The 25,897-nt window shown below is 40.7% G+C and overlaps 3 protein-coding genes across 6 annotated transcripts in view; 1 reads left to right on the top strand and 2 right to left on the bottom strand.

The window, feature by feature from the left end:
* Nucleotides 1–17,547, bottom strand: part of LOC137977861 (E3 ubiquitin-protein ligase TRIM37-like) — a 40,755-nt gene extending 23,208 nt beyond the window's left edge. For 2 of the 4 annotated variants that reach the window (XM_068825209.1, XM_068825208.1), the window contains exons 1-8: nucleotides 17,360–17,547; nucleotides 11,810–11,911; nucleotides 5,883–5,923; nucleotides 5,437–5,494; nucleotides 3,873–3,934; nucleotides 1,848–1,935; nucleotides 1,378–1,446; nucleotides 1,225–1,278 (exon numbers count right to left, since the gene is read on the bottom strand). In XM_068825209.1, the coding sequence (XP_068681310.1) occupies nucleotides 1,225–1,278; nucleotides 1,378–1,446; nucleotides 1,848–1,935; nucleotides 3,873–3,934; nucleotides 5,437–5,494; nucleotides 5,883–5,923; nucleotides 11,810–11,911; nucleotides 17,360–17,380 (495 nt within the window). In that variant the 5' untranslated portion in view covers nucleotides 17,381–17,547. Of the gene's footprint in view, nucleotides 1–1,224; nucleotides 1,279–1,377; nucleotides 1,447–1,847; nucleotides 1,936–3,304; nucleotides 3,384–3,461; nucleotides 3,691–3,872; nucleotides 3,935–5,436; nucleotides 5,495–5,882; nucleotides 5,924–7,213; nucleotides 7,260–11,809; nucleotides 11,912–17,359 lie in introns of those variants that run through there. The other 2 variants (XM_068825210.1, XM_068825211.1) reach the window with 2 other exon arrangements.
* Nucleotides 17,548–18,136: 589 nt separating this feature from the next.
* On the top strand, nucleotides 18,137–19,187 carry LOC137977687 (uncharacterized). The gene is made up of 3 exons (XM_068824987.1): nucleotides 18,137–18,226; nucleotides 18,330–18,490; nucleotides 18,615–19,187. Exons 1-3 carry the CDS (start codon nucleotides 18,158–18,160, stop codon nucleotides 18,772–18,774), a joined length of 390 nt encoding a protein of 129 aa, XP_068681088.1. The 5' UTR covers nucleotides 18,137–18,157; the 3' UTR covers nucleotides 18,775–19,187.
* A 3,392-nt stretch (nucleotides 19,188–22,579) lies between these two features.
* The window catches only part of LOC137975157 (protein phosphatase 1E-like), a 16,686-nt gene continuing 13,368 nt past the window's right edge, over nucleotides 22,580–25,897 (bottom strand). Inside the window, exon 7 of the mRNA XM_068822240.1 lies at nucleotides 22,580–25,897. This exon is cut by the window's right edge and continues 84 nt beyond it. Within this exon, the coding sequence (XP_068678341.1) occupies nucleotides 25,593–25,897 (305 nt within the window). The 3' untranslated portion in view covers nucleotides 22,580–25,592.

Here is a 25,897-nt window from a genome sequence, read left to right as displayed (position 1 = left end):
CGTCTAAATTGCCAGACAATTTTACTTGTCAACTGGGAACCCCCAGGAGTGGATGGGTTAATTTGGGACCTACAGTATCATACACGGACGAGATCCAGGTAAGGCTGTTTAGCGGTATATGCACAGGCTTACATGGGTCACAGCGGTATACCAGTGTTGCTGCCTTCAGGTTAGCAGTCCTATATGAGCATTTTGCGGTATGTATGTCACAGTGGTTCTACAGGCTGTTAGCAGTTCCCCATTTGGTCAGCATGTTCACGAGCACTTCTTTAGTCCTTGGGTGCCTTCAGAATTGGGCATTTCGGGGCTCTGGCTTAAGGGACCATGGGCCCCTCCCTCCAGCTGGAGGACATCTGAGCTTGGAGGGCTTTATAGAGGTCTTCCGGCTGGGCGTGGGGGCTCATGGCTGGGTTGTCAGGTTTTGCCAGCCATGGGTAGTCTCCATCTTGGAGCTGGCTGCCAATAGTGGAAGATCCAGAATGTCTCGGGCACCCAACCTCCCCTAGAGACACAGTTGTTAGACGAAGTTAAATGCAACGGTTCGGCTTGAACTAGGATCAGCTGCGGTCAGTTGTTGTCAGTGGTCTGGTTATATTTCCACATGTGTCGGATTCTTCATGCTTTGGGTGTTTAATAGAGCTTCTTTATCTGCATGGTGGGAAATAGGAGCACTTTGTGTGGAGCATATAGTAGTTCCACCCCCCTCCCCCCACCACCCTCTACTTTCCACTGTTTATCAGTGTGATGGATGCATATCTCCTCTGCTGCATGGGGCTCATGGCTGGGTTGTCAGGTTCTGCCAGCAATGGATACTAGTCTCCATGTTGGAGCTGGCACCTTAATAGCAATGCAGTAAATTTGTTAACCCTTTGACGCCTAAACCGAACTTAACTGGTCAGACTTGGTACAATGTATTTTACTCTGTCTAACACCAGATGATTTTACTCGTAATTTGTAGGCTTGCAGGCTTGCAAAATCAATTGCCCAGACTTGTTTTAACAAACCAAGGGATCTACGTATCTACAAGTACAAGTACTTCCGAGTGAAAAATACTATTCATGTTCAAAGACCCAGTTGTGCGGACCACAGTATGACACCTTCAAATTTTCCTGTGGGTAGTGTCCCTTCTCTCAAATTTAAGAAGTTTTTAGATGCTGGAACCTAGATGTCATCTTAGGAGAGCAATTACAAGGAAAGGTATTGACTGTACATGACAAGACTCACCACTTCCTGAACAAGACTAATGAGTTCCATCAATCTTCGTCTCAAGGCTGCAACCTGACAAGTAATTAACCACATTGTAGCTGGGAATCATTACACTTTCAATTACTCTTAAGCAAAGGCAAACATTGAGCCACTATAGCTTAATGTAAGTACCTCATCTGTAATGGAGGACACGTGTTGATCATAAACTTCATCCAGAGGCTTGAATGTATGGTTAGAGTGCTGCAATTAAATTCAACAGAAAATTCAAAAGAATGGTTTGACATCTTATTTTAAGACTTGTAACTACTGGTAGCTGGTCCAATCAAGAAGGAAGAAAAATATACCACGGTCAACGTCATCGATCATCCAGACTACCGGTATTTTATACTGCCATCCCCACAAGTCCGGCTAATCAGGATGCAAACCAGATGCAAATGCAAACTCACAGTAATGCAGTAGTGCTTAACACATTGTGGGCTGCCACAAAACCAGTCAACTTCATCCCCAAATAAGGTTACCAGTGTGCACTGGACCATACATGTAACATCATGATTTTCATTCTTCCTACCTGTAAGTGACCACATTCTAATAGTGGAACAAATGAAAAACACCAGAATATGATTACATTGTACAGTACTTACTGTCCCACCCCACAAAGCACACTGATGGCAGATGCACTGCTTGCAGGTGCTACAAAACACACTGAGTTTTTCATGATGAATATCACATCTGCAACAAAATCAATTATTGAAAACAAACATGAGATCAAGAGAGGTAAAATAGGGCAATCATTACCATAATTTGCAAAGGGTTGGGTTCCTGGCCAACCGTAGGGTTGTTTTGGGCACCTGCATGACCTCCACTTGCGACGAATGTTGTGAACAGTTATAATCATGCTCACAGCACAAAGGATGAGATGGTACAATTATAGGAAAAATAATACCTGTAAAAAATCACTTTTGGCAAGATGCATGTAATGGAAGAAGAACATTAGTCATGTATGTACATGTATATCGTTCAGACAAGTAAATATTCAATTCTACACATAGCCAATTTTATGGTAATTATAGACAGAGCTTTTAAAACCTCAGTTAACAAGGGTCATGCAAACGTACAGTCATATGTGAACCACTTAAGAATAAGGGGGGAGGGGTAAGTAAAACAAAAGACTTGTGTAAGACAAATGACTTGTGTATTAGATCTCTTGTGTAAGATCTCTTGCAGCATTTATGATTACATTTATTTCATTAATTAAAAGTATAGAGAGGGGCTTCTAGCCACTACTGCTCACAATGTACCGGTTATATGACTGTACAATGTTATTGTCAGCCTAGAAAAATAAAGTAAGTCAAGGATTCAGTGGGATCATGTTTCATCCTTGAAAACTGAAACAAGATTATTTTGTTGATCTCTGCAGGCCATTTCTATTGGGAGTGTTTCAATGCCTCTGGCTGATTGACTGGCAGTAATAAACCTCCATTTCCTTCCAACTTTTGCCAAAAAAGTGATAATCGAATTCAAGCACATATATTTTGGAGAGACCGACTCAGAGCAAAACCAGACAGAAAGTTCAAGTGTTTTCTAGGGTACCTGTACTCATCTACAAAAAGTAAAAGACAAAACTACAAATTGATATGGTAATGTCCTCAAAGCATTGGAATTAAAACTGATCAACCCTTCACTTCTGGTGGCCATTAGTGGCTTAAAAACACTACTATTTACATGTACAATGTATACCATTCAGTCACCTCTTTATGGAAAATTTAGCTCTATGGTAGTAGAGTCTCCAGTATTTGCAAAATGACTGTGACAAAACCTAGTCACTAAAAAGTTACAATTTAAAATAAATTGTACATTGTTTTTGTCATGTATGTTATTTTTATTTGTCAATGATTGTTCAGAGAATGCAAAATGCATTTCCATCACCATAAAGCATGAAATACATGTAATTCTAAAAACCTTAGAACACACGAAGACTTTTAAGGTTGCCTTTTAAGATGCCTTTTAAGATTGACCAAAAAACATAAAAAAGGATAAAAATTGACAACTTCACACTACTCAATAAAACTATTATAAACAGGAAAAATTATCAGCGTACCTATCGATATAAGCAGCCTTCCTTAACCGCAATGTCCATGACCAAATGTATACTCGCACTGACTGAGTTACTAAAACCACTAGTCCACAGTAAAAGACAAGTCTTTAAAATACCAAAATAATCATGCACTTGGAAGCGACGTCTGGTGTCTACTTACTTGTGTTCTTTAATTTGTTCCAAAGCCAGCACATTCCATGTAAATCATTTCAGACATAATTCTTGCCACAAAAAAATTCTAACCATTTCATAAATTTAAGAAACCTTTGTTCACTGTTCATTAGCTTTCTTTGTGAATTACAAAAATTGAGTATCCAAAGTGCTTCATTTACAGGCATTTATGAGCCCACATAGAGAACGTTCGAACTAAAGCCTACACCTGCTACAGTATTGCTGCTAAAATTTATCATGACGTTTGTACACAGTATGCAAATTCAAACACATATGTAGTCACATTTTTCATTCAATGCATTAAATTTAGTATGCAAATTGGCAGCTCCTTTATTAAGGGCCAAAGATTGGGAGAAAGTTCCTGTCACTGCATCTTATAATTTCATTATTCTCACCCTACCTGTCTTTGTCAGCTTCATCTTTAGTTTTCGGGGGGCCAGTTAACTGAAGAGAATCCAGTTGCTGTTTCGAAAGCAAGAAAAGGAAGATTCAGTTACTTTAATTAAACAACTTGGTAGACAAAACCTTAATAGTTTTATGGTTAGTGCAGAACCTTTTTTAAGTGCTTTCCAAACTGTAGAAAATTCACAAATGTAAATTTTTTAAACAATTAGGGATCTTGAGACCAACAGTGAGATGCAATCTTCATTATTAATTTTAGTGACTGTTGATGAAAACCTACACACATACACAATCAAATATAATATCAAGCTACGTTTTCTCCCCTGCAATGACACAAGAGATGACAGTTGATCAGGAAATGAAAGCTTCCCTCTAACATTACATACGTGATCACAGGAACTGAAGGATTAAATTTGTGTTGCTTTTAGCAAATGACTTTATAGGGAAGTTACTTTTAGACAGAAGGGTTCACTTTTCCCAAAAATATCACAAGTGTCAACAAAAAAAGATATTCAACACTAACATTTAATTTTGTTTGATCACTAAAACACCATTCTTTTGATATTTGAAAAAAGGTTTCTGATAACATCACAAAAAACATGCAAATTTTCAGGTAATACTGCTATTTTATTGACACAAAAAAATTGCATATTAATCTGTCAGTAACTTGACATCATAAACCACCCTCAACAGCCCTGAAATTCTCCACTGGCAATTGTTCAATAAAATAAAAATTAAGATACAGAATCCTTGACATGTTAACATTCTGAACACTTGTTTGCCAATGAGTAAGAGGCTCTTTCTATCTTTAATTCAAGTTCTCACTCATTCACCTGTATACCATGCAGGTATACAAGCTGTCTCCTTGTCTTCCACCTTACTTCAAATTAGCTATACATGTAATAAATTTGTAAGTCTCTTCCACTGAATTGAGCCAACTGGTTAAGGTATCATCGTTTGCTATACTCTGCCTTCAGTCCTAATCATGTTTAACGGCAAGGCGATGACTGAATAGTTTTGTTGTTGTAATAGGGTCAGAGTAAAGAACGAGGACGTCAATAAGAACTAGAAACCCACAAAACAATAGAACTGCTTAATGAACAAAAACAATGGTCCTGTGTGCTTGGCATAAATGCTTTGGCGCAATTATTTGCTGTTGTTTCTGTAATTCTTTGCTTTAGTCACCCAAACAAAAATGGGAAATGATCAAATTTGAGGGTACATGTACATGTATATGTGGAGTATGTTAGCATCTGACCAGAAATTTTATTAAACATCTGCTGACGTTTAATATTGATTATTTTTTGTCTAATATTCAATATCATAAGCATACATGTACAGTGTAGGAAAATCAAAACTGAACTGGTTTATAAAAATTTGAAGCACAACACATGCACACCATTCACACTAATTTTACATGTATTGCAAAAACAATTTAAATTCTATTTACACCATCCACTTTACATCACAAAGTTATTACGAATAATGCCAAATAAGACTTTTGGATGACATTCTCATCGCCATTCTTCGTTTAAACTCCCTTATGCCAAGCCACAACAAACCTGTGTCACTTCTTCAACCCATCGGCAATGGACAAGTTCGTGCAGGTGCAGGGAGGCTCTAAAAAATTAATGAGAAATCAAACATTTTTTTTTATATAGAACTGCTGCAAAATACATGACTTTGTAGGTACAATAAACAATACTATAATTATCTAACATGTCAGTTATTATGTATTTCAGGTGTAAATGGGTTAATTCTTTTAAAAACTGAAAATACCTGTAGATTAAAATACAGACTAAAATGTCATCAATTCTCACACGTATAAAGGCTCTTATTAAAATAGTAATAATGTGAATAATAACAAGTTTAATGTAATCCCATTGGACGTACATGTCTTGAATAAAAAAAAACATGTTGCAAAAAATCTTTATTGTGCATGTACATATTGTTGAAAATTCGGTTGATCAGTCAGCATACAATGTACATTAATATGTAACTTTTGTACCTGCAATGTGGGCACTGAGGTCTTTGTTCTGTGAGCCATCTCTAGAGAAACCAACACATAAGAGAAACATGCTGTTGAAATGAAGTGTGCAGTATATCGCCCTTCAAAGTATTACATATAAGTCTCTCAAGTTAAACAGTACAAATTATGAAGATGGCAAGTTTCAAGCATTGAGCAGCTGCCATCCCTTTTAGGCCACAGTACTTAAATTGCCAAAGTTGAAACAATTCATAGTAAGATTACAAAAAGTCATGTAAAACAAAAACTACTGACAGAATAAACAATTACATGTATTAACACAAACATTAATGCAATTTGCCAGTCTAACACAAAATTAAAGATTTTAACCCTTTGACGTCCAAACCGGCCTCAACCGGCCAGACGTAGTATTTTACTCTGTCTAACGCCAGACGATTTTACTCGTCAATGGGGAACCCCTGGGAGTAAATGGGTTAAAATAACAGAATCGAGAGAAATGCTGACACACCGACAACATTATCGCATTGCATTATTCCCGGCACCATTGATTTTTCTAATCAGTGGACTGTACAGTCAAAAGAGAAAAATGATCCTTGCGCTTATCTAGACAATAATTTTAATTACTTATTAAAGCAATTTATTGTTTCTCTTGTCCGAGCTTGCTCGACCAGATGATGACGATTGTCTCTTATTGACACCCGAAAAAATTAATGATAAATGACAAGTCAGACTGGGGTTGGGGGTAGAGACAGCCTGCTCGCAGGATAGTTTCAGGTGCAATGATCTACCAACTGAGCTATGAAGCCACACAGTTGGGAGCAGGTCAGTGCAGATTGTAGGTGCTGTAACACTTTCATTACTGTCTTAATACGCACAATAAATTTATAGTCAGTGAAATGACATCGAAACTGAATGAAGGGAAATTTCTCCCTTAAAGTTTGAATTTCCCATCTTCACTATAATTATTTTAATCATTATCATCATGACTGTTAGACGCAAAGATAAAACAGTTTGTGGCAATCAAACTACATGTATACTTTTACTGTAGTTTTGAAATGACCATTTTTACCTACATTTAAAATACTTAATTTCAACGCACAACACATTACACATTGTACAAGTCATGTGTATGTGTTGCATAATTATATAAGTTCAAAATGAAATTCAGGTTAGAATTGTTTCGAGCTACTGCATGTTGAGTCATTTCATTGTCGTCTACATGTTACTGTAGGAAATAAAAAGCATTTCATGAAACCACAGCCATTTAAAATCTGAATTAACCCATCTCTGTCATGGTGAAATTCCATAGTGTCAAATATATCATTACCATCTACAGTAGTACTGTAACTTACAGTTATACGTTGCAATATCATTCTGACTTCAAAAGAAATTCACCATCTGTTTTTAAATAAAAAATCCTGTGTCTCCTTGAAAATCACAGAGTACATCTTGATAGAGCTCTTCGATGTGGGCAAAACAATAAATCTGTCACTTAATTGCTACTTCATCCATTCCAAAATTTAATTTACATGTATGTCTCTTCTTTCGGACATTCAGTTCTTGACTTCGCAGCATTTGCTAGCAAGTCTATTTCTGATAAAAGTTAATAGTAATGTGAAAGTACTGTAGTTCAAGCATATTAAACTACGACCAATGGTTTGCTTCCATGACAAATTTCCATCATTCTGTGAAACACCTGCTCAAAGTGCAAACAACCAAAGTTTGCTTTTCATAAAAAAAAAATTTGCATACTGTACTGTATAACTGAGATACAGACTACTACTAATTAAATTAACCATTTATAAGTTCTCTCTTCAAGAATTTATGCAAAGAACTTACAATATGATTGTTTTAATTCTTCTTTACAACAAAAAAGGGGGATAGAGGAAAGCAGCTTAAATCACCCTTTTTACAAGAAGTCAAATGCAGCAATCATTTAATTGTACGCATTACAATATTATTAAGTGAAGGTTCCTTGAATGAAAAGATACAACATTGTGTGTACATACAGTGTAGAGGCAATTACCAATAGCTGACAGATTTCACTTTGGAATGGAATAATTATACAGTCAAAAAAAAATTCTCGTTTTGTTGATTTCCTGAGAGAGCTACATGGAAGGACTTTCCAAAGTGCTACTGGAACTGTACACAAGCTGACATCCTGATACTTGAGTAGTTGTGGGATCCTCGTCTCGAGGAGGCGATGGTTAGCGCTGGGGATTTGGGCAGGATCTTGTATGACTGTGTAGCCTGATCCTGGAGTGGCAGTCTCTGTTGCAGGTGGCGCAGACATGCCTTGTGGAAACGCCTGAAGAGGCTGTGCATTCTTTCCTCGCTGCTCTCTTGCATGTAGCCTGGACTCTAGTGGTCGCTTCCGCCTTTGAAACCCCCACTTTGACACTTTGCCACCATGTATCTCGGTGTTTGGCAATGTCCTCCCCTGCACTGGTGTCGATTAGGGCAGGTCGCAAGTCTCACTTGATGACGTCCTTGTAGCACAGCAGCAGTTGACCCATGCAATGGACGCCCTCCCATAGTTCTCCGTGAAGGATTTCTCTTGGCAGGCGGTCAGGTTCCATGCGATGTGCATGACCGAGCCATCGAAGGCATTGCTGAATGAGCAGTGATGGCATGCTCAGTGAGCCAGCATGCTCCAGGACTTTGGTGTTGGTGACACTGTCTTGCCACCTGATGTGCAGCAGGTGCCAAAGGCAGCGGAGGGGGAATCCGTTGAGTCTGGCATAGGTCATCCACGACTCACTGCCATAAAGGAGAGTCAACAGGACACAAGCTTGGTAGATGCAAATCTTGGTCCTTTTGCTCAACAGGTCATTGCCCCACACTCCCTTGTTGCAGGTTGGCCATGACAGCAGCTGCTTTGGCAATCCTACACCTGATCTCAAGCTTGACACGGTGGAGCCCAAATAGGTGAAGGTGTCCACAATCTCCAGCTCCGTGTTGTTGATGGTGATGACTGGGGGGGACTCAGCACCTTGCGCCAGGATGTTGGTCTGGCTGATCGTTAGCCCAAACTCCTTGCAGGTGTGGGTCTACAAGATGTTGGAGGCCCTCCTTGCTGTGGGATGTTAAAGAAGCGTCATCTGCAAACAGCAGCTCCCGTATGAGCACCATGTAAGCTTTGGTTTTGGCGTGGAGTCTGGTGATGTTGAAGAGTTTGCCGTCTGACCTCATCCGAATGTAGACACCATCTGTATACTGGAGCAGCATCGAGAAGAAAATTCCGAACAGGATTGGAGCAAGGACACAGCCCTGCTTTACTCCACTGCTGACTGGGAAGGCATTGGAGGTTGCCCCATCAAAGCAGACCCTACTCTGCATGTCCTGGTGAAAGGAGGTGATGATTGCCAGGAGCTTTGGAGGGCAGCTAATCTTCTGGAGGATCTTGAAGAGCCCACTTCTGCTCACCAAGTCAAAAGATTTGGTGAGGTCCACAAAGGCGAGGAAAAATGGCGGCTGCTGCTGCTCTCAACACTTCTCCTGCAGCTGACGGAGGGAGAAGATCGTGTCCACTGTGGACCTCCCGGCTCTGAAGCCACACTGTGACTCGGGGTAGACTTATGAAGCAAGGCTCTGCAGGCGGGTCAAGGTGACCCGAGCGAAGACTTTGGCAAAGATGCTAAGAAGAGAGATGCCACGAAAGTTGTTGCAATCACTACAGTCACCCTTGTTCTTATACAGGGTGACTATGTTGGCATCTCTCGTGTCTTGGAGGATGTGACCTTGCTCCCAGCACAGGCAGAGGAGCTCATGAAGCGGTTGCAGGATGGTTTGCTTCCCATGCTTCAAAACCTCCAGCATGATACTGTCATTCCCCGGTGCCTTGCCACAGGCAAGACCATCAATGGCTATGCTGAGCTCTTCCAGTGTTAACGTGTTGTCAAGCTCCTCTATGACTGGCAACCCAGGCAGGGCATTGAGGGCAGTGTCTGTGACAATGTTCTGGGTTGAGTAGAGCTCGAAATAATGCTCCACCCAACGCTGCAGCTGCATGTTCTGATCAGCAATGACCTCGCCAGGTGGCAGGTTTGATGCTCTCATACCTCCCCTTTGTGTGGCCACAGTCCGCTGCTAGCTGGATTTTGGCGCATAGGTTCTGCCAGCACTTCTTGGCACAGTAGCGGATGGTCTGCTGGGCCTTGCTCTTAGCTGCTCAAAGGGCGTCGCGTGTGCTTGGGGAAGGGTTCTGCTTGTGAGCCAGCCTCGCTTTCCTCTTGGCCTCTTTGACTGGCTGCATTTCTTCCCAGCAAGCATCGAACCAGTCAGCATTCTCACGTTCTTTCTTGCCGAATGCAGACATGGCCAAGTTGTAGATGGCATCACACAGCTGAGACCATTTGGCATCCGGGTTGCTGGTTGTTGGTTGCACAGCAAGTTTCTCCTGGAGGCTGCCAGCGAAGCTCTGAGCCTTAACGGGGTCGGAAGTGCCACAGGTGTTGATGCTTTGTTGACCCCTGGTCTTCCTGTGATGGATCTTTCTAGACTTCAGTCTGACCTTGCTTGCAACAAGCAAGTGGTCTGTGTCACAGTCAGTGCTGTGATAGCTTCTTGTATGGAGGACACTGCTGAGGTCCACTCTCCTAGTGATGATGAGGTCTAGCTGGTGCCAGTGGCGGGACCGAGGGTGTCTCCAAGACACTTTGTGCGGCTCCTTACACTTAAAGTAGCTGTTGGTGATGCAGAGGTCATGGTGACAGCAGAGTTTGAGCAACCTCTTCCCGTACTCATTCATCCTGCCGACGTCGAAGTGGCAGAGGCAGGTTGGGCATGCTTGCCAGTCAGTCCCAACGCGAGTGTTGAAATCGCCCAGCAAATATATGCCCTCAGAACTTGGGATTCCGGATAGTGTTTCCTGCAGAGCCTCGTAGAATTGATCCTTGGATTCTGGGGTGGAGGTCAGAGTCGGGGCGTAGGCAGATATGATGTTCACAAAGCCCGCCAACGTTTTCATGCGAAGGGCAAGAATTCTCAATGACCCTCCAGAGGGGGTTTCTGTGGTGGCAATCAGTGAGTTCCTTACGGCAAAACCTACGCCGTACTGCCTTGGCTCGTCCTGGGAAAGGCCTTGCCAGAAGGTATCGTCTCTTTCCATAATTGACCCACTGTCGGCCAGCCGGGTTTCCTGGAGACAGGCGACGTTGATGTTGAGTCGTGCCACCTCCTTGTTGATGATGGCGGTCTTGCAGGAGTCGTCCATTAGCTGAAGGTCAGCAGAGAGACCAGGGCACATGGTGCAAATGTTCCAGCTTGCGATTCGAAGAGCTGGAGTCTTCGTAGCTTTTTGTTTTTGACTGCTTGGTGCAAGTACTTGCTCGCTTGTCAGGAGGGTCCCCTACATGTAAGCTCCATGCACCCAGTAGAGCAGGCAAGCAATGACGGGGTGGCACCTTACTGGCTGGGGGCAGCCCAGCTTGAGGTGGGCGGTAGCCACCCAAAGGAGGCAGAACATGTAGTACATTCCCATCTGAACTACAGTAGTTGAGACCAAAAATATAATATCAAAAATCTTTTTCTTTTTTTAACAAATGGCCAAATTCATACTAAAGACAATGAAAAAGTCTGAAAGAGTAAACTTTACCCTCATAATGAGAAATCAGGACGGAAAGCTGTTTTAGACCAAAACTTGTTCAAATTTGCTAGGGTTACATGTATGAAAATAAAATTACTGATTGCACATAAATGTTATAAAAATCATATTAAACTCAAATTAATACACTGTATCCTGCTTTTAACCCAAGTTCGTTTTAGTCTGCTTTCCAAGGAAGTCAATATTGAAAGCGCATTATTTCTTTGGAATGAAAATTATCAGACTCCATTATTTAGAATAAAACTTATCATCATCATCATCATCATCATCCTATGACAACTTTACACCTGGACTCAGTTTGAAATTACCAAGTAGAAGCAATTTACATGTACTGTAAACTCACTCTTATACACAGGAAGCAGCACATTTTCGAACAATGAGGACAGAGCCTTGCATCCCTCAGCTTCTCCATACAAATGAAACATCTGAAGACCTCTGCCAAACTCTGTAAACAAAACAACAACTTAGACACAAAAAGAAGAGATGATACAGAAAATGAGACAACAACATAAACTTCAAATTGGGACAAATTGGCTGCTTTTAAACTCAGAATGTATGGGTAATATACACCTTATTCCAAAATGGCCACTGATTTATGCGGATACAAATTGGCCCTTGTTGCCTCGTTCAAGATAAAATATTCTTTTGAATTTTAAGCTTAACGAGGCATCAAGGGCTTATTTGAATAAAAACAAAAGACTATTTACATGGTGGCCAGTTTGGAATAAGGGGTATTTTGTCTGAGACAATCTGGAGGAAATGCATTGTATTTAGTGCCTTTGATTAAATGGGCCATTTCAGAGTTGCTGTTTGTCTCTGGTTTCGAAGTGAATCTTGGTGCTCAACTATTGTAAGGGAAATGAGTTTGATTTGCATAAGAATACGCAACTCATTTCCATTTGAATGGTTGTGCACCAGGAGTCGCTTTGAAACTGAGGCATGCAGCAACTCGAAAATGGGCTATTGGACTAATACAGGTACCAGAGGCATACTAACAGTGCTTGTCAAAAACATGAAGACTTTAAAGTTTAAATTTCAAGCAAGCGTTCCGTTTTTTACTGCAGTCAATAATTATTTCCTGAGACAGAAAATGATAAAAGTGTACATTGTACATGATTGACAGCACTAAAAATCAAAACAGGTGTTGTGATTGGAAGTCTGCAAATTTATAAGAAGCACAACAAGCATCCAAATACAAGGTTGGGTATAAGAAATGTTTTAGGGAGCCCAAGCTTGCCTCTGAATTTTTGAAATCTAGGGTGACCAGCAGCTGATTTTTAAAAACATGTAAGATTTCCTTGTCACCCCAAGGCAAAAGTTAATCACCAGAGGCCATAGGGTGTTGATAGAGGAAAGCCCTGAAATAAAATTAATTTCCCCTTTACCTGTAGCAGTCATCTGAACTTAAGTAAAATCAAGCGAAGCTATGATCCTCACAGTTACGAATGCAATTTTATTAGCAATTGCGTAGAGAAGCCTAAAAAATTCAGGACTTCAACAGGGTTTGAACCCATGACCTCACTATAATGGTGTAATGCTCTGACCAACTGAGCTATGAAGCCACTGATGTTGGGGGCTGGTCATTTGTGGGTTCAAATGTTCCCGTGATGAATGACTCAACAAAAAAAATTATAAATGAAATTTAATCTTACATGTATATTGAACAGTGGATATGAAATCAAGTGAAGCTATGATCCTCACAGTTATGAATGCAAAATTTTTTAGAAATTGCATTGAGAAGCACAAAAAATTCAGGACTTCAACGGGGTTTTAACCCGTGACCTCGCGATGTCAGTTCAACACTCTAACCAACTGAGCTATGAAGCCACTGATTTGTTGGGAGCTGGTCACTTGTGTGTTGAAATGTTCTCGAAATGTCGAATGAAAAGATACAATTATGCATATATAATTGAACTGTGGACATGAAGCTGCTATGATCCTCGCAGTGACATGCATTAATGCAATTTTAGCAATTGCACAGAGAAGCCTGAAAATTTCAGGTTTGAACCTGTGACCTCGCGATGCTGATGCCATGCTCTATAACCAACTGAGCTATGAAGCCAATGATGTTGAATTGACCAGCTCTTTATTTTCACATGTGAAAAAAGCCTACACAGCCTTTCCTAGCCAATCACTCGTGCATCTCATGCAAACCGTGCCTTGTTATCGAATTAAATGAAATTTGCATTTGGTTGTATTGTTAGAGCGAGTTTCAATCGAGTGTCATAAAACCAAAACCAAAGTAATTACTTTGGCCAATCAAAGGGATGGAGACCATCCAGTAAACCAACCAAAACTCTAAGTAATTACACGTAGCCAACACAAAGCGCGCGAAAATGTGCACACGCAAGCCACGACTGGTTTTGGTTTCACTTCTGATTGGTTGAAAAAGTGGAGAACTTTCAACCAATCACTGAGTGACGTAATGCAAAACCAAAGCAATTCACTAATTACTTTCGACACTCAATTGAAAACCGCTCTAGTGAGTTTTTGTTTCTAATTTGCAGTCAGAAAACTATTTCAATGAAAATTCTCGTCTTATGTGTAATAAACAGCTCACGACAATTAGAAAGTGCTTTGTACGGGGTTGTATTAACTCATTGTTTGTGTCAAAACCCTCAGTCGCTCATACCTCACTCGTTTGGGTTTTTGACACAAACAACTCATGAATAAAACCTGTACGCCGCACTTTCTATGACGTAAACTATATTACTAGATTATATCTTTTATATAGTTTGTTCTGTCCATGCGATGGGCCTTAGGTTTGACTGAAACCAATGCTTTTAGCTACAGTGAGTAATTCAGGCACCTACGACCCATGCCAAGGAATCATCCAACCCTAAGACCAAACAATACACATTTCCTCAGGTTTTAAAGCATGTAGTGTAGTAGAAAAAACAAATGGAAATGGTCCATTTGAACCACGTTTTCTCTCTCCCGGAAATTCAAGTTGAGCAAAACACAAAAAGTTTTAAAGAAGCGGAATTTCATTTTTTCATCACAACAGTACATAGCAAGTAGAATTTAGTATTACGTGTAAAAAGTTACTGTTCAAAATTTGCTGATGAAAGAGGAAGATTACAAACATTCACCAGACAAAGAAGTGTCCGATTACTTAAAGAAATGAATGCCATAAAATAAACAACTTACTAACCTCACTCGCTCAGGACCGTACTGGGGAATATTGGCTCTTGGTCCATACTGACACGACCTTGGGCCAATATTTCCCAGTACGGCCCTCGCACTCGGTTAGTACACATTGTATTACCATGACACAGGTCAGGACGGGGAAAATCCTCTCTCCTACTACTGGTAAAATGCTAAAAAGCACTACCTGCCACAATCAGGTAGATGAAAATCATTAAACTTCCTAGGCAGTCCAAAAGGGAACAAATCCTGACAGAAAAACAAGGAGTCGAAGCCCCTTTTAAGTGGACTGAAGATGAACATCATCAACCTTTCAGCAATGTCTGCAGCCAGAGACATCTCTGGCGATGACATCCCTTTCATACAACATCATCACCACTGGAAACCAACTTCCATTGGCAGGAAGAGTGGGACTGCCCTAGTGTACTGGCCTTACCACTACAAATGCCACCCACACAGGTTCTCTATGGGCACCATCATCACTTAATCTTACTGCCAAAGCCCTGGCAGGGAAGGAGCAAAAGGTGAAGTTGACCACTGGAAGTTGCAGTTCCAGCCATAAGGGCAAAGGGGCCTGATGCCCATAGTAACTGCTGCTCTCCATCTGGCAGTGAGAGTTCAGTGTTCTCTCAGACTACTGAGTACAGTGTATTAGCCCCTTTTAGGATAGTACTGCCTACTCTCACATCAGGGAGGAGGGCAGCAAAGGTGTCCTGTCTCAGCAAAACTGGCCAGCTCATCACAGCTAGCAGTCAACATCAAAAAAACAACAAGAGAAAAAAATAGTTGATTCTTGGAGCATGGCACGTTCGAACGCTCATGGATGGAGACGCTTCCATAAGACCTAAAAGGAGAAGAGCCCTCATTGCAAAGGAACTGTCTGACTATAGGACTGACATCCCACGGCTACACTTTGTGAAACCAGACCTGAAGATTGAGAGGGAACTGTTGCTGAACCTTAAGGTGGCTACACATTCTTCTGGCATTAGACAGAATGATTAAAATCTATAAGTGCCCCTCTCGTGAGGGAAAGAATTGAATGGTTTTTGAATGGAAGTAGATGTTGCTCCCTTCACCCCTGAACCGTCCCTCTTTAAACACAAAGTTGCACTGTAAAAGGAGGCGCTTCAAGCTCTGCTTTTGTTTGAAATGATTCAAGCACGACAAATAATCCAAGATGGCAATCAACAAACAGTAACACTGAGACTGAACCTGTAACGAATATTAAAGACCAGAGCAATAAAAATGACTGAGGATTTTAAAACAAGGATATTGCATTTAGTAACTTTCTCATTGGTTCACTCAATCTCGGGTATCAGCACATGCACCGCAACTGATTTTGTTGCCAAGCTGGAAACTTAATGAAAATTTTTATCATTCCATTTGCGTTCCTTGGATACGAGTCTAGTTACAGCCAACTAGGCGCTACGCGCCTCACTCAGGTTATTTACCATCTCATATCCAACGCACGCTCATGGAATAATTGGAATAATAAGGTGTTTTCATGGGCATATTCCCATTTGGGGCTTTATTAATTAATTTGCACAAATTATTTCAGCACTCTCTATGCATCCACAGTTGGTTAACAAAATAATCATCCGCATGATCCTAAAGTACATGTACCTTTTACAGTGTGTCTTAGTGTTCTTACAACAAAAGTTAACGTTAATAAAGCAACAATGTTTCAACTGTTCAACGGCCATTTTCAAGTTGAAGGATAAACTTTTAACATGCGCTTTTAAAAATATATATATATAATAATCAAATTGCAAGAAGTAAAATTGTCTGACCATGTTAGACAAAGTGAAAGTGCCAATTTCAGCAGAGAAAGGGTGAATGTTATTTATGTGCCTAGCAGAGCCTCATTGTAGGCCAAAACAAAGGATTCTTTTTTCTTATGGTTGGTATGTACACTTTCAAGACAAGAAAATTTTTAAACTGACATCATTATCTAAAGTTGGTTTTTCTTATTTGCGGAAATTTGCATACATTGCTGTAATTATTTGCTTGTACGTTTCATTGAAGTCACGTCAACAGTGTGAGTTAAAAGTGGAATACTTGATTTTATTTAAGCTTAATTTCTTAGTCATACTAGATTAATTATGCTAGCTCTATACGCAGCTAGTCACAAAATCGTTGACACTAAATGGAATTCCTTCTATGATTGTAAAACTGTACCCTCAGCAGACATACACAACAACAAAGTACAGTGAATAAGTAGTTGTAAACATGTACATGCTCCATAAATCCAAACTTGATCACCTGGGTTAACATTTCTTGAAACAAGATACGATGTGTCGGCACAGTTTGCATGCCTGTCTCCTCGCTCAACTGCAGAAACGTTCATGTCCATATTTAAATAATAATTTAACATACTACCAAAGCATGAAGAAAAAAAACACCGTTAAAAATTGCGTGTGTTTTCCTTCTTTTTGAAAATGTTGAAGCAACCGAGTGCACGCAACTATTGCGGTAAAATCTATAGATAAGCCCTTATGCACTCTTATTACACGGCTTCAACGAGATCACACAGCTCTGATGACTGTGTCATCAGTGACACACGATTGTTGGCGTCGTGATTTGGTCTTGCAGTCCAAACCAATCGAGTTATGAAAAGGATTGTGGTTATTGAGGCCGTTTCATGAAACAACAGAATTCCAAGTTAAATCAGTAAGACATTTTTGATTGTTCGCGACGTTATTTTGGACTGGAGTTCTCTTTCCAGAGGATCTAAATCATTCCTCACCTCCACTGATCCTTCCTCCATTTTGAGAGCTTTAGAGTTAATTATCGTTTCCGCTTTTCATTGACAACTTTCCTTGGAAAAAGAGTATAGAACCCCAACACATACTCTAACCAGTGTTGTTCAGCGCTTCAAAAACATTACAAATTTATAGTTTGTTCCCAACGCTCCTCTTGTTTGGCTTGTAAGTCACGTGGTTGAATTCCGCAATTGGATTGGCTGTAGGCAAAAATAGAGGGAAATAAAGCACATTTTGAATGAGAATTTTCTTTGATATCTTTTTGTTGGAAATTTAATTTTTAATTTAAAAGAACTGATTGGGGATCCGCATCTTATCTCAACGCGCTGTTTTTTCCGTGGACTCGACAATAAAATATCTCGTGAAATATAAATATGCTTATCAATTATTTAATACAACTCTTTATTTCAAGGGGGCAACCAATCAATGTGGGGTTGACTGCTTTCTTATTTATGCTCACTTGTTAATGAACACATTACTCCGAAAAATAAAACCTCATGGTTTTGGTGAAATCTATCACTTAAAAGTTCTTATTGTGCTTCAAGATTTTTTTTTTTTTTTTGTCCTTTTAATTCGAATGATCGGTAAATTAGATTTGTCATGAATAAAGAAATTAAAATCGCTCGCACTTAATAGCAGTAAATTCCACGGTCATGCACTTCTGTAAAAAAATTAATGTAGTGAACAGTTTGCAGAGGGGACTGGCGCGTAGTCACGTGGTTTGGTCACGTATTTATACCGAAGCCATCATAACTGGAAGCGCTGGAAGTTTTGCAAAAACGATGAATTTCACAATTTATACGGACCCTGGTCCATCACCAGTTTGCCTTAAAGTAGCCGAGAATTCTCAGGTAATTTCTTTTACGTTAGTAGGAGCCTATGACGTGAAGTGTCTCTATTGGGGTGAAAATCTCGTACAGAAGTTAACTACATTTTTTCAAATATGGCCTGCAGGGTGTTGTGAGCAGTGCAACTTCAAACATCCATGTTCCACTTCCTCTGGCAACATGGCCGACGACAAAGACAAATTTGAACGAGGGGAGCCGATTGTACAAAACGGATGGCAAGAGACGAGCTCGTAATGTTGAAAGCAGTCGAAAATATCGGAAGAGAAGGTATCCTTGTTAATTTGCTTCAAAACCGTAATTGTTTGAAGTGCACTAAACGGCATTGAGAAAAGTGGGAGACAACAAATTAAATATTTTATTCAAACATTTGATTATTTCGTCTTTCTGCCAGGAGAGAGCGATTCCAGAGTCTGGAGAATGCCAACAAACGACTCCAGGAACAAATTGAAGAAGTTGAAAGGCAACTGCACCAGCTGAACTATGCCTTTGGGCTGTTTGTGCAACACGCCGAATGCTGTGGACAGTGCAGTAACATCAGACTGGGAGAGTAGATAAAGGCAATTAACTTATTCGTTGAGAGTTAAAAAAAAAACGAAACCTTGTATCTCCATGCCTGTTAGAAGGAGGGGATCCAAAAATACACTTGTGGTTGTGAGCACGTTTACCAAATTTAACAAGGTAAAAAGGGTCTCCCTAATTCAGACTGAATTCTCTGGTTTTACCATTAATTTCGCCTTACCTCGACTGTGTTCAAAAGTATAACCATTTGTCGGAGGCTATTTAGGTTGAAAGCCGTTCAGTTTCAGTTTGATCAGGCCAAATTGACTTTTAATATAAAGTCCCCTCAGTGTGTGGCTAATGTTTGATTAAAATCCCAAACGTGTGTTATCACTTTTTGGTATGAGGTAAGACTGGCCCCACTTTAGCTTCGATCCTTTGTTTGATGTCTTTATAAATATTGTTGTATCGCTGTCAAAAGAATTTAAAATAAAAGATTTCTCCTTTTCCAACAGGTACACAAACGATTTATTTACACTGGCCCCAGTTGTTCAAACGATGAATCATTAGTCATAGCGAATCCAATTGTGTATCCCCTGGATAGTGATTTATCCGTCGGATAGCGCTATCCCTTGTTTGCACAACTCGGGCCAGTTGTTTAATTCAAAGGGTGGATAGCGCTATCTACCGGATAAATCACTATCCAGCCGATAAACACTAGCAAAACCAATTGAGTTATCCAGTGGATAGCCCTATCACTGGGGCCTGGTGGTATGAAAGGATAATCAAAAAAGGTGGTTTGTAAACATTGAAAATCACGGCTCCTCCGATCAGGTGGTCAGGGTCAAAGAACAGGGCAAAACTCCAATGTTACTGATAGTTGGCCCAATACGACCTGGTGCCCGTTTCTCGAAAGTCCCGAAACTTTACGGGCCATTTTCGGGTGTCACAATTCCTTTTGTATCTCAAGAATGGAGAGGATTTAATTCGTCAAACTTCACAGTCATTTTCCTTTTGTTACCTTGAAAACACATTTAAAGATCGGCTTTCCAAAACAAGAGGTTGACTGTTTCACAAATGGCTTTTCGGGCCCGAAACGTTTTCGGGACTTTCAAGAAACGGGCCCCAGGCCCCAGTTGTTCAAACGATGGAGAGCGCAATTCACTGGATAAACCAATATCCAGTCGATAAGTAATAGCGAAACCAATTGCGCTATCCAATGGATAGTGATTTATTCGGTTATCCACCTTTTCAACAACTGGGGCCAGACTACAACACCAAGGAACTGCTTGCCGTACTCTTTGCAAATGCTTTAATTAAGGTATCACAACATTTTATAAGTCGAGAGTCGGGGCGTACGACTAGTAGTCCGTTTCGGCGAAGACCTGAGACTATTTGCAACTGTAATTATACAAAGGCAGCACTTTCTCCTCAGTTATTTCAAGACCCCGATTAAGGGTTGGGCCGGAGCTTACTTCACGACCTTCTGCTCGGTAGTCCGATGCTAAACCAAGTCAACCAGTCGGCGGTAAATCACTTAAATTAGTCACCACAACAAAAGAGGGAGAGAGGAACACTTCCGTGTTCATCAGTGTTTATTACAACTTCCATAAACATGCGAACTTGAAAGTTCAAAATTCGTTTCTTACTGCCGTCAATCACACTTTGACAACTGCGACAAGTGATCTCGCACTTTGCTGGACAATATAAGCAATTACCGCTTTTTTAAATAGCTACCTGACAAAATTCAGATGGCTCCGACGGGAACCGAAGTTCCCATGATCTCTGTGATGCCGGTGCAATGCTCTACCAACTGACCTATGAAGCCGCACAGTTGGGAGGAAGGTAATTTGTTGGGCTCATTCATCACCCCGTGAAGGACTTGATGAATTAAATGAAATGAGTGTATATTTGAAATGCGGGTTTTCGACGACTGAGACAAGCCATCCTCGCACTTTTGCTAGACAGTTCAAGCAATAGGCCATTTCCGAGTTGATGTTTGTCTCGGTTTCGAAGCGAGTCTTGGTGCTCAACTATTGAAATGCATGGAAATGAGTTTGATTTGCATAAGAATACGCAACTCATTTCCATTTGAATGGTTGTGGACCAGGACTCGCTTTGAAACCGAGGCATGCAGCAACTCGGAAATGGACTATTGTCGCTTTTTTATAGCATTGCACCGGCATAGCAGAGATCATGGGTATGACGATCCCGTTGATGCCATCGGCATGTTTCTGGTGTCTTCAAAAAAGCAACAATTGCTTAAATTGTCCAGCAAAGTGCGAGGATCACTTGTCGCTGTCGTCAAACCCCGCACTGCTAATATACACACTCACTTCATCTTGCCAATCACACTTGCCGCAGACGCTTGCGTGCCGTTTAACACAAACCGAGAAAGTTGTTCGACATCAGCCAATCACAATGCTGCACAGTTGTGACCCATTACGCGATTTCGATGCGGTGCTTGACGTCAGAAAAACTACTGGAACTTGAAACGCAAAGTTCGCGAGTTAACGGGAGTCGAAGTAAACTCACTTGTTTGGAAGCTGGGATAACGCAGTGGTTAGCCTGCTTGCAGGCGGGAATTTGTATTTAGGTCGCCATATTGGACGAGTGAAAGTCAGAAGATCTGGGAGCAGTGGGGCATACACCCAGATCTTCCGACTTGCACTCGTCCAATATGGCGACCGGAATACAAATTACCGCCTGCAAGCAGGCTACGCAGTGGTGAGAGAACCCGCCTCCCACCAATGTGGCCCGGGTTCGATTTCCCAGACTTGGGGTTACACGTGGGTTGAGTTTGTAGTTCTCTACTCTGCTCCAAGAGGTGTTTACTCCTGTTTTCCCCCGTCCTAAAGGCCAATTAACCTACGATTTGGTAAGAGTTGATTTGATTTATGTACAATGTCCCAGATTAGAGCGAGTTTCTATCGAGTGTCGTAAAACCAAAAGCAATTGGCCAATCAAAAAGGACGGAGACAATCCAGTAAAGCAATCAAAACTCGAAACAATTACACGTAGCCGACACAAAGCGCGGGAAAATGTGCACGCGCGAGCCACGATTGGTTTTGGTTTCATCTGATTGGTTGAAAAAGTGGCGCGAGAACTTTGAACCAATCGGTGGGTGAGGTAATGCAAAACCAAAGGAATTCGCCAATTACTTTCGACACTCAATTGAAAACCGCTCAAGTGCCCCAGCGCTAACTATAGTTGACACTTAAATACAGTTCATTATTAGAGCGAGTTTCAATCGATTGTCGTAAAACCAAAACCAAAGTAATTACTCTGGCCCATCAAAAAGGACCGAGACAATCCAGTAAACCAATCAAAACTCAAAGTAATTACACGTAGCCGACACAAAGCGCGGGAAAATGTGCACGCGCGAGCCACGATTGGTTTTGGTTTCATTTGCTCGGTTGAAAAATTGGTGCGAGAACTTTGAACCAATCACTGGGTGAAGTAGAGCGGTTTTCAATTGAGTGTCGAAAGTAATTAGTGAATTGCTTTGGTTTTGCATTTCTTCACTCAGTGATTGGTTCAAAGTTCAAGCTCAACCTTTTCAACCAATCAGAAGTGAAACCAAAACCAATCATGGCTCGCGCTTGCACGTTTTCCCGCGCTTTGTGTCGGCTACGTGTAATTACCTCGAGTTTTGATTGGTTTACTGGGTTGTCTCCGTCCTTTTTGATTGGCTAAAGTAATTACTTTGGTTTTGGTTTTACGACACTCGATTGAAACTCGCTCTAATGGAAAACTAAAGGAATTCACTAATTACTTTCGACACTCAATTGAAAACCTCTCTATTACTGTGACTGACAGACTTGTTAGTTCTATGCATGAGTCAAACTACACAAAAGATTCAAGTTAACTCGGGAATTTTTTTTATTAAACATGCAAGGTACATCAAATATTATTGTAATATTCTTTCAACAATATCTTAAGGTGGCCTCATATAGTTTCCTGACCGCGCGCAACCTGGTTACTAGAAAGTGGCTACGAGCGGTTCTCCCACGCGGAAAGTAAACAAACATCGCTTCCTAACTTTGCAAACTCTTTGTTTGTCAAAGTAATGTGGACGTATCATTTTTTCGAAATGTTTACCCATCCGTAAGAAGTCTGCAAATTCTTTGGAGTCCAACAGACGGTGAAACTTAAAAAAAATCTCTTCCCACTGTTCTGAACAACTTATCTCATTCTAACAACTATCGATCGTGGGACACAGGCGTCCTTGGAGTCGTGAACGCTACGGAAAACAAGCAAAAATCGGCAAAGGGGGATTCCCATATTTGAACTGAGGAAGATCCTCGTTCAAACTTTGTCCCTTTTTGCGAAGAGCTCAAGGTTCAGCTCTCGACCAAATTCCATCGATTTCTTCGCTAATTGGATCTCAAGCAGAGGTACTATTCTGTGACGTATGTTGTGCCATGGAAAAAATGCGAAACTTTCACGTGATATATCTCCAGTTTTCTACGGTGCAATTTCTTCAAATTTTGCAGAGCGGTTATTACTGTTTACGCCTTCCATCTGCCAATTCATCAAGAGATTTTGTAAGACAATTAGATATGGATACTAGCGCGTGCGAAATGAACAGCGAATAACCACATGGAGCCACCTTAAATCTACAGCTCACAAACGAACACACGTCCTTATTTCCAAACAAATTATGCCTTACTCGTAGTTAATATCGGATGTATTAAAAATAGTCTGATATCTTTTATAATGAAATACCAAAAACTCTGTTGGACAAAACACAAGACACTAGAAATCCTGTAGCTGCAACCGGAAAATATACATACATGATTCACATGTGGTTGGATAGCTTACAACATAGTTACAAAATAGTAATATTTGCTGTTTAGAACTCCCTTTTTTCCGACAAGAATTCCTCTTACAGACGAATTGGAAATTACTGTAGGTTGGGGTAGAAAACTCTCTTGGAATGTTTGAAGGGGTTTTTTTTCGCTGCCAGCCACTTGTTGCTTTTCTTTTTCAAATTGCGAAAATAAGTACGTGTTACAAACTGAGATCAAAGGCCGTACAGCGAGTTACAATTCAATTTATGCAAACTAAGGCAATAGACCTTTTGGCATATACGGCGGCCATTTTGATTCTGTTGTTTCAAATATCTATTATGGGCTGCCCAGGTGGCAAATACTGTATGTAGTTTGCCCCCTGAGCATCCCATGTCATTCAAAACAATAGAGACCTTAAGATCTAAGACGGCGACGTCGACTAAAACGTCACCTCAAAATATAACTTTGCTCTAGTATAAGTCTTTCGTCTCTATTCCGTTTCGTTCACGTCGTACAATGTGGGCGAAGTATCCCAAAAATAAATTGGTACGAGCGGTTTCAGAGTGAAAATAGAGAATGAAAGATTCTCTATTGAATGCTCACGTTGTCGTCAAAACCTAAAATTTGGCGATTTCACGTCGTCGTCATGCAGAGAACCGCCAAAATATAAGCAATAATCCGTGCCGCACGTGCAGCACGATTGTTTATTTAACAATTATTCCATGAGCGCGCGTTGGATATGAGATAGTAAATAGCCAACGAGGCGCGTAGCGCCAGTCTCATATCCAACAAGCGCGAATGGAATAATTGTTAATTATTAAATTCCTTTAAACTCCAAAAGTTTAGAAAGTAAGAAATGCGAGCGAAAAAAGCGAGCAAATCATCCGAGCGAAATCGAAAAAACTTGATGAGAACCGATGCAATGTCGTGTAACACCTTGTGGTCAGACAGACGCAGGCTCGTCACAAAAACATTTCTTACCTTTTCGCGTACTTCTAAACGTCGGAATTTAACCCAGCTGTCCAGAAAAACTTTTTTTTTGCTTTCTTCAGAGAGAAATTTGGCTTTCCGGCGAAAAAACTTTTGGCTTGGCAACACTTAGATCAATCATTTACCATATAAGGTCAAACTAAGGTATATGAGCTGATAACCGAGATTGAGTGAACCAATCAGAGCACGAGAATTGCATTATCCGAGGTTGAGAATTTAATAATCTCTTTTAACCAATGATATCATTGGTTAAAAGAGTAAGTACGAGTTCGCCAAAAAGGAAAGTGGGTTTGATTTAGAACTGCTTCTTTTTGTTTAAAGCTGTAATAATCATATACTAACAATCCTCAAATGTTGGATAAATAATTTGGCGGGTTTTCAAGCCTCAAAAGAAGCTTAAAATGCTGATAATTTGACAAAGAATTAGCGTGGTTTTCTGCAGACTTGAACTCGTATTATACACTTACCTAAATGTGTACATAGAGCACGACTTGTTCTCGTACTCGCACTCGTTGCCGATGATAACATTCTCTAACACCTGGTTACCGGCGGCCTACTGTCGCCGCCTATGGGCCCCTTATCACAGTCTGTTGAGCAGACTCTCATGTTTGGGTTTACGCTCGGATCGCAACCGTCTTCCACCATCGCCAACCGCTGATGGAAAAAGTTATTGAAAACCCCTCGTTGTCCTCATAACAACAAATTATGAATAAGTTAGGAAGTTTACCAGACACAAATTAATGACAAGTAAATGCTTCAGCGCATCTTGCTTGTACCTATGCTTGTGTCGTTAATGAAAACCAGATTTAGAAAAGTATCTGCTTTGGTAAAACAATTACCTGCAGGCTCTGATCTGTGTTTTGCACTTTTCTGTAAATAAATTACCTTCTTAAAATAAGTTGTCCACGTAACTGATGCACTATGTCGATAAATAGTGGGCTGAAGATACCACAGGCTCGTCTGTGAATCTCTATTCTTTCCATTCCATGAAAGAAGAAAATTCCTGGGAAACAAGTTGGTGACAGCATGGACCATGGAGTGGTCCTTGCAATGTCTCCGGTCAACGTTGAACTACAACTGTACATAGTTCATTTTCCTTCGTTGCTTGATGACCTGGGAGAATCTGGCGAGAGTTCAGGGGATAATGCAGATGCATTCTCTGTATTGACACAGTGCCTCTGGTCGTTTGTACCATTCTCAAACAAGAAAAGCTGTTCAACTTCAGTCAAATCAATGTTAGGGATATCGTCAGTTATGGCTTTAACGTGGGCATCTCTCTTATGAGCATCCAAGAATACAACAACCACTGTGATGTTGTCATTGGACCCAGCATTTTTAGCACTATCAACAAGAAGTTTGGCAACAGAAGATCTTTCTCCGCCCTCAGCTAAGT

Source organism: Montipora foliosa, chromosome 11 (assembly GCF_036669935.1).
Source record: "Montipora foliosa isolate CH-2021 chromosome 11, ASM3666993v2, whole genome shotgun sequence".
Taxonomy (NCBI): domain Eukaryota; kingdom Metazoa; phylum Cnidaria; class Anthozoa; order Scleractinia; family Acroporidae; genus Montipora; species Montipora foliosa.
The sequence above is the reverse complement of the archived record's forward strand: the minus strand, read 5'-3'. Positions and strand labels throughout refer to the sequence as shown.

Bases quoted from the DNA above. Each gene is read 5' to 3' on its own strand.
- LOC137977687 (XM_068824987.1), top strand. From the start codon at position 18,158: ATGAATTTCACAATTTATACGGACCCTGGTCCATCACCAGTTTGCCTT. The intron at 18,227-18,329 runs GTAATTTCTTTT...TATGGCCTGCAG, and splicing joins AAGTAGCCGAGAATTCTCAG to GGTGTTGTGAGCAGTGCAAC. The intron at 18,491-18,614 runs GTATCCTTGTTA...TCTTTCTGCCAG, and splicing joins CGAAAATATCGGAAGAGAAG to GAGAGAGCGATTCCAGAGTC.